This window comes from Quercus suber, unplaced genomic scaffold, assembly GCF_002906115.3.
Source record: "Quercus suber isolate HL8 unplaced genomic scaffold, Cork oak 2.0 scaffold_24, whole genome shotgun sequence".
In the NCBI taxonomy this organism is placed as follows: domain Eukaryota; kingdom Viridiplantae; phylum Streptophyta; class Magnoliopsida; order Fagales; family Fagaceae; genus Quercus; species Quercus suber.
Window position 1 is genome coordinate 622,677 of NW_027069489.1, and position 8,749 is coordinate 631,425.

General features: G+C 33.5%; 3 protein-coding genes across 3 annotated transcripts; 2 read left to right on the forward strand and 1 right to left on the reverse strand.

The window, feature by feature from the left end:
• Positions 1-3,633: 3,633 nt before the first annotated feature.
• On the reverse strand, positions 3,634-5,600 carry LOC112036403 (pentatricopeptide repeat-containing protein At5g61370, mitochondrial). Its single transcript, XM_065766121.1, has one exon. The coding sequence runs from the start codon at positions 5,300-5,302 to the stop codon at positions 3,812-3,814; it is 1,491 nt and encodes a 496-aa protein (XP_065622193.1). The 5' UTR covers positions 5,303-5,600; the 3' UTR covers positions 3,634-3,811.
• Positions 5,601-6,591: 991 nt separating this feature from the next.
• On the forward strand, positions 6,592-7,706 carry LOC136061207 (sucrose synthase-like). Its single transcript, XM_065766665.1, has 5 exons — positions 6,592-6,840; positions 7,001-7,096; positions 7,287-7,460; positions 7,550-7,584; positions 7,697-7,706. The coding sequence occupies exons 1-5, from the start codon at positions 6,592-6,594 to the stop codon at positions 7,704-7,706; spliced, it is 564 nt and encodes a 187-aa protein (XP_065622737.1).
• On the forward strand, positions 7,699-8,685 carry LOC112036395 (sucrose synthase-like). Its single transcript, XM_065766124.1, is given in 3 exon segments — positions 7,699-7,839; positions 7,842-7,947; positions 8,241-8,685. Coding segments are annotated over 3 exon segments (666 nt in total). The 5' UTR covers positions 7,699-7,709; the 3' UTR covers positions 8,671-8,685.
• The last annotated feature ends 64 nt before the right edge of the window (positions 8,686-8,749 follow it).

Genomic DNA, 8,749 nt, shown 5'->3' on the forward strand with positions numbered 1-8,749 from the left:
CTTCATGTGTGCATTACATAAATGGGTTTTGTTTCGCCATGTAATTTATATTGTTGTTGTATCTTATGGTCTTTGAATGGAATTTAAGCATTTAGTGGAATAGTTATTGATTATTAGAGCTAATTAAATATATGTGGGAATGAGTTGGAGGCTAAGTGGGTGAGAGAGAATATAGAAGAGAGCCGACTTGATTCTCTTGTAAACGGCAACCGGCGAAGACAAGTGAAGCACCTGTTTACAAGAACCACTAGATAAAACAAAAAGCCTTGCTCTCTGAAACTCAATTTTCGAATCTTTAGAGTAGAGGATTATTAACTAGGATGCACAAACATGAACACACATGTAATATACAGCAATACGAGCAATTTTTTGAAAAATATAATCTAATACGATTGATAGGATGCTGTTCCAACACAACTACGACACAGATACGATACTTCAAATAAAATGTCCGTGCATCCTAGATTATTACGAAACACGGTACACTAAATGAGCTATAAAAATTTTCTATAATGTAATTGAGGTCAACAATTAATATAATTTAAAGTAGGAGAGGAAGACAGAACAACGGCAATTTTGGCTTGGAGTTTGTGGTTTATATAGTGCTTAAAGGTCAAAGGTGTGTTTCATGACTTCATCAAGAGGAAGCCACGCTCAAGTAGTAAGTAGTAACATCGGCTATTAATTTCCTTAATTGCAATCTCTACCAGTGTGCATGCAAATGCCATATATATATATATATATAATACACGTAACTTGTGAAACATACTTTGTAAAATATTAAATATGCAACATATTTATATATGGACAAAACTTAGATACAGTAACTTAGGTGCTGTTCCTTAAGTTCATCTCTTAAGATTTAGCTATATGCTTATTTAATTAAGAAATATACTTCTATCTCATGAAAAAAAAAATTCATATGACAAAATCTTAAGAAGAAATTCTAAAGAACATCACTTAAATACTATATCTAAGTCTTGCTCTTATATATTAGGTAAAAAGAAAACTCAATAAAACTAAAGAACCAAACGAGTTTTAGGATAAATCCTATAACAAAACACACTATTTAAATTGAAAAAGTAAAAGTCTAACAAGTCTATTGACAAACTATCATACAATACAAAATTAGAGGTTCGATTGTGTCCCAATCTCTCCGAACTATTACTTAGCACATATGTTAGCTTCTTATTATTCTGAAAAATACATGAAAGATTTTATATTTAAAAATATAAAGTCGTATTAAAGTTTGGCTTGTTAGACTTTACAAAATTACTTCAACTTTACTAAACTTTAATACTATTAAGAAGAAATTAAAAAAAAAAAAGTGTGTTGTGTTGGTTATGACTCACAAAAGTCACTTTGTTGAAGTGTGGGTACTGGGTTAAGGCAAGCAATATTTGAAAGAAAGTTAGAGAGAGGTATTGAAAGAAGTTTGTGGAGGAAAATTGAGAAAAGGAAGAAATAAAGAAGACAAAAGGTGAAGCAAATGTGGCTGGGAAAAAAGGAAGAAAAAAGAAATTAAAAAAAAAAAAAGGTGTTGTGTTGGTTAGAAGACAAAAGATAAGCTTACCTCACATGTATACATTAATTCGATAAAAAAATTAAACAGGGTGTTGTGTTGGTGGTTTTAACCATTGAGTATAAATAAATTAATAAGAAAGCTATCAAAACATGTCCAAAATTTGTATGATGAATTCATTGCAAAATATTTGGTAATCCTTGATTATACAAGGTTGCTTATTCTATTATGAGGTGTGCATACATGGATTATGAAGCAATGTTATGAGGTGATGTAAATGATTATAACATATTGAATGAATTCTACTACAACTACCATCTATAGCAACTTTTATTAATAATTGTTAATTTCTCTTAATTTGTTAATAATTGTTAAATTTGAATTTTTTACTTCAATATAGTGATTATAATATTTCGAGTAGGTGATGACCACCGAAATTATCAAAAAATTAGTTGTATCATCTCTTTGATACCTTATGTTATAAAAGTGTGTGGCATTATTTTTTGAATCTTACATTTAATAGTTTTTCCGTGCATCGCACGGGTTAACGATTAGTACTATTATATAATTGTGCCATTGTGTTAAAATATACGATAGTAGAATAATTTCATGTTATATTTATTATTATACATCAACATTTTCATCTTTTTTTAATATTATAATCTTGAATTTTTTCTCGCGTTCTAATATCTTTATATAGTTGGGATGCTTAGATTTAAATATAAAAAAATCAAATTATTTTGATTGTTTAAATTATGTGATACAATATATATATATATATATATTTTTTTAACCCTCCAACACTTTTTGAAAAAATGCCCTAGTAAACCCATCCAGACCTGGATCTTTGTAACCCTTCATCTCCTTCAACACCAATGTTACCTCTTCCTTTGCAAATTTCCCCTCAAGGAATTGCCTCTCATTCTAGCAAACTCTAACCCATCCGCATTAGGTCCCCAATATAGTTTCTTATAAAATTGCACCACTTGCTCACGAACTGCAGATTCATCCTCATAAATTATATCATCCATCTCCAGGCCTCTCGAATGATTGAACAATGATACGTCTGTGAGAATCAGTCAATCTATGAAGAAACGTGTGTTGCAATTCCCATCTATTGACCATAATGCTAGTGAATTCTGATGCCAAGACATTTCATCTAAGGTGGCTAAGACCATGAGTGAAACAATAAACCACTTAACTAACTCAACTAATGCTATGCTTGCCTGCACTTAGGAGGAAAAAGAGAGGAAAAGAGTGATGAAGGGGGAGGTAAAGGAAATAGCAAAAGTTTTTCTGTAGGTGTGTTTTGGTGTAGGGAGGGGGGAAAAAAAGGAAAAGAAAATAATATATACCTTGCCTTTGTTTGATTTGCTAAAAACAAAAAGGAAAATATATATTTTTATTTTATGCCCTTAAAACAGTAAGAATGTAGATATAAGAATGAGAGCCAGAATCTTAGAGGAAAGAGAGAAAATGTGTGGTAATAAACAATTCATGTAAAGGTAATAGTAATTTCTCAATATAAAGAGCATTTGATGATAATTACCGGCTTCTTTTCCTTTGGGCTCCCTCCAAATAGGACCTACGTGAAATTGAGGGCCAAAATGGAATTACCTCTTCCATTTTCATTCAACCACCAGACAAAGGAATTAGCTCTTCCTCACCTGCTTTTGCTTTCTCATCTTTCTTTTCCTTACATCCAAAATAATGTAAATAGAAAACTACAGAGACCCCTCTAACCCTCTTAGAGATAGAGGTCAATGAAATCTTCGACGCCAATGTGGCATTTGAACTGCATATGTTAAAAAAGGAAGAAGACTATTATCAATAAATAAATAAATAAATAAAAGAAAAAGTACAAGATTTATTTGCTAAAGTTAGTTCAATTAAGCAACAAATTTTTTATGCAACGATTTTTATAATATTTAAATATATTAGCCAGATGATGCGCACCAATTTTCTGATGGCCAAGCTGAACATAAGTTGTCCAGCATTCCCTGAAACATGTCACATTCTCCTACAAGGCACGGATCAATAGGCATGACTCTGCAAGATAAATGACCATGGTAACTAAGGCAGTTCAAGGGAAGTCATAGACTACAATAACACAAACACAATACAATTTTTGACACATCAAATTATACAACCAGGGGAGAACAATCTCTAAATTATGATTCAGCCAGAACATTACATTAGTTGATTGCCAACAAACATATCTATAAATGTGCTCACAGAAAAAGAATTCTCATGAGTCATGACAGCTTTGTAGAAGGAGATATAAACTAATCAAATTGAAGTGGAAGTCTTCTTTTTCTTCTTATCATTCTTTTTATTCATATAATTCTTTTTCTTCTTTGCTTTTTCAATATTATTTGCCACTTGTTCCCGGTTCTTGGCTGTGGAGCAGTCCGCAAGGCTGGTTGTTTCCAATTTCCTTGTTGGCTTAAAAACCTCAGTGATTGAAGCGTCTAGCACATCACTTGAGCAACGAAGAGTGACGCCCAATCTTGTGGCTTCATTCCAAAGCTCTCTCCCCTTCTCAAAGTCTCCTCCACTACAAACTTTTGGTATGAGCACATCATAAACTGGCCCATAACCACCCGATGAACTCCTCTTCATTCGCTCAAAGAGCTCAAGAGCATGATTCACCCTCTCAACTCCACATAGAATACCAATCAAATCATAGTAAAACTTACGATCTGGTATCAACCCCGTCCCAATCATCTCATCCACTATCTGATTACCTTTACCATGTCTCCCAGTCAAATACAATACCCTTGCAACAAGATAATAGGTAGTCCAATCCGGAGAACAGCCCGAATTCTTCATTATCTCAAGAATTCGACAAGACTCCTTCACTCTTCTTGTCCTTCCAAGACAAGAAAGCAAAATATTATAACTAATTGAGGTTGGGGAAATCTTATAAGACCTCATTTCCATCATCACATTCAAGGCCTCAGGAACGAGACCGGAAGGATTACGTTTAAGATTCCTCTCACAAAGGCATCTAAGGAATGTGTTATAGCAAAATAAATCTGCCATAAACCCAGCCGACTTCATCTCTTTGATAATCCTTCGTGCTTCCTTCACATTCTCCTGCTCAGACCAACCATAAAGTAGTCTCTTGTAAATGCAAGGCTCTATTCCAGAAATCTTATCCTTGTGATGCCCCACAACCCCCTCCGCTCTCCTAGCATGCCCTTTTGCACATAAAGAGCTAACAATTGCAGTAACGGTAACTCCATCTTGGGGGCACTTGTACTTGTCCAAGTTCTTGAAAATACCCAATGCCTCATCTTCTCTCCCTAGTTTAACCAACATGTCAGCTACAACACTAAAAGTATGAGTGTCCATTACCCGACCCTCCTTCCCAAGATCCGAAATCAATATATCCATTGCTGTGTGATCTTTCTTCTCTGCAAACACCCGAATGGCATAATTGTAATCCTTGTCTTCCAAACCACACTTCAAATTCTTATGAGACCACAAAAAGAATCTCAGCAATCTTCTAGTGGGTGCTTCCTGCTTGCAAGAATCTATTATCTGGGTCACAAGTGACGACGTTAAAGAACCTGTAAATTTATTTAACCCCAGCTCTAATTCATCCAAACCACCAACTGTGCTTGAAACAACACTACACAGCTCCTGCAGCTCGGGCAGTGCCAGGTTTGGCAGCATTGTGCAGTAGAGAGACAAAAAAACATGTCTGTGTTTCTGGGTCTTGATATGTTGCAGCAAAAAGCTTTGCCATTTCAAAGATTTCAGAATGAAATGCATCGTCTTCTGTAAGGAAATTTACCAAACACGTAATGAGCACGCATCACATGGGCGAGCATAAATGAGAAAATGAACCTGAAGAGAGGGTTTAAGTCCCGGCAATGGAATAATTATAATTTTTCCAAAAAAAGAAGATGAGGAAGGTGAAGAAGAAGAAGACACCAAGAACTTGTCAAATCCGAAACCCCAAAAACGTGCACAGGCACTAAACAAAATGGTTGGCTTGCTAAAAAACACACAGAAGCACCTTAACTCTGAAGTAGCTCAAATGTACAATAAATGTAAAAGGATCCTATTAGATTCAAATGAATCTATTTAAATTAAATATTATAAATTAAAAAAAAATATTTAAATATCATGTTATTTAAGATTTTAAATAATATAAAATTATGCTAGATAACATTAAAAAAACATATTTTATGTGAAATGATTGAACCCAAATTAACATTTGTGATTATAGTTTGAAATAAAAATGTCAAGAGTTTTGTAAGAACTAATATCTCCTTATATTTCTAAAGAAAATGTCAAAGATTTATATTTTCTCTTCCTTAATTATCAAATTTTATAAAATAAATAAGAAAAAAAATATAGTCAACCCTTCTGAAATTTTGGCTAACGCCTGCAAGCTTTTAGGGAAAAAGTTGAGTTTAAGAATCAAGTTGGTTAGTTTTAAAATATCTTGGACGCATTGGCCCAAATATGGGCGTTAATTGTATTTTACCCAATAAATAATAATAATAAAACTAAAATGTAAAGTGCGCCTTTTAAGTTTAACTGAAATTTATTTCAGTCCTCTAATTTTACTTTTGTTCAATTGAGTCTTCTAAGTATCCAATTTTGCGCTACGTATTCTATCTATATATTTTTTTTAATTTTAATGTCAAGTGAATTATTGAGTGCAAAAATCAAAGATTATAAATCTAATTAGTTTTTTATTAGATTTTAATTGGAGTTCAATTTTGTGTCACATATGTAAATTATTTGATATGCACAAAAACCAAAAAGTTCAAATCTAATTAGGTATTATATATATGTATATATATAATGAAAAACCATTATATATTTTAAAATTTTATGACTTTCAAAATGTGTAAATTGTAACTCTTATTATGTGTAATTGTAATTATTTTTAATTATAGTTATGCATATGCACAGTATTATTATGTGTAATTGTAATTGTTTTTAATTATAGCTATGCATATGCACAGTATTATAGACTAACTAGTTACAATAGTTACAGTGAACTTGATGATTCTAATTGTATATATGGTGTAGTTTTGCAGGCTACGATGCTGAATGAGAGAATCAAGAGCCTAAATGCTCTCCAGAATGTTCTGAGGAAGGCAGAGGATTACCCATCTGCCATTGCACCTGAAACTCCATATTTGGAGTTTGAGCACAAGCTCCGGGAGATTGGTTTGGAGAGAGGGTGGGGTAATAATGCTGAGCGAGTTTCAGAAATGATTCATCATGTTTTGGATCTCCTTGAAGCTCCTGAACCAAGAACCCCTGAGACATTCCTAGGGAGAATTCCTATGGTTTGTAATGTTGTAATTATGTCTCCCCAAGGCTATTTTGCTCAGGATAATGTCTTGGGATACCCTGACACTGTGATCAGGTTAGAGAACATAACTTCAAATTGGATGTGTTGTGTCAATTTATTTAACTTGGGATTGGACTATATGGCTTCACATCTAGGTTGTTTATATCTTGGATCAAGTTCGGGCCTTGGAGAGTGAGATGCTTCTTCGAATCAATCATCAAGGCTTGTATATCATCCCTCGTATCCTCATTGTAAGCTCTGCTAGCTGATGCTTTTTGCATGAACTTTAAACAATATGTACAACAAACAATGCTACATACTGATATATATAAACAAATTTCACAACTTGTTGCGTTAGTTAATGTTATTTGTATAATATTGATATTACTTTTATCATACACTAATAATAATAAAAATTTCTTATTAATTTGTTGTACCCAGGTCACTAGATTTCTACCCGATGCAGTAGGAACCACATGTGGTGTGCGTCTTGAAAAAGTGTATGGGACTGAACATTCATATATTCTTCGAGTTCCCTCCCAATCAGAGAAGGGAATTGTCCGTAAATGGATCTCAAGATTTGAAGTGTGGCTCTATCTTGACACTTATGCTGAGGTGAACTTCAGATATTATTAATTGTTATGTAGCCTGAACTAGCTCCCACTTGATTCTAAGATTGAATAAATTAATTTTCCTGTTATTAGGATGTTGCAAATGAACTTTCTATAGAGTTCCACAGGTTTGTCATCACATTTATTTGCTTTAGACACATCCATAGTTGTTATCTCTAGTGATTCTTACTAGCTATAAGCTATTCTTGCAACATAACAAAAACATGCTATCTTCTACAGTGCACCATAGCACATGCCCTTGAGAAGACAAAAGTATCCCGATTCTGACATAAATTGGAAGAAATTTGACGATTATCACTTTTCTTGCCAATTTTCTGCTGATCTTATAGCAATTGATCAAACTGATTTCATTATTACCAGCACTCTACCGACATTTACTTCCCCTATACTGAGGAGAAACAAAGGTTGTCATCCTTCCACCCTGAAATTGAAGAGCTTCTTTTCTCGTCTGTGGAGAATAAAGGACACTTGTGAGCCTCTCTCTCTTTTTGCAACTTCTTATATCTATTGTGAAGAGTTGTTATAGCCTAGGATATCTAAACAGTAGGCACAATTACCTGTGTAAAGTAAAGTAACTCTAATGTTAAATTAGGATTAGCTATTATATAAACGTTACATTGGATTCATTGTAACACGTACACTTCAATATAAAAGCTTTTCACTGTGGATGTGGGTTGTCAAATTGAATCACATTAATTCTTGTTATTAGATACTTCTAGTTGAAATTTTTTTGTTTCATGTATTCTTTGTTTACTTTATACAGATGCGTATTGAAAGACCAGAACAAACCTATAATCTTTACAATGGCAAGGCTAGATCGTGTGAAGAACATAACTGGACTTGTTGAGTGGTATGGCAAGAATACACGTCTTAGGGAGTTGGTTAACCTTGTTGTTGTTGCCAGGGATCGGAGAAAGGAGTATAAGGACTTAGAAGAGCAAGCTGAGATGAAGAAAATGTATGGTCTTATTGAAACCTATAATTTGAATGGACAGTTCAGATGGATTTCTCCCCAAATGAACCGAGTCAGGAATGGTGAACTCTATCGTTACATTGCGGATACAAAGGGAGCCTTTGTGCAGCCTGCTGTATATGAAGCTTTTGGCTTGACAGTTGCTGAGGCCATGACTTGTGGTTTAGAAGCTATGCTCTTTTTCCAGACCAAGAAACATAGTGGCATTTATTTAAGTTAGCTAGTAATTTTTCTTTTCTTTTCTCAAAAAAAAAAAAAAAAAAAAAAAAAAAAAAAAAAAAAAAAACAAAAAAAAAAAA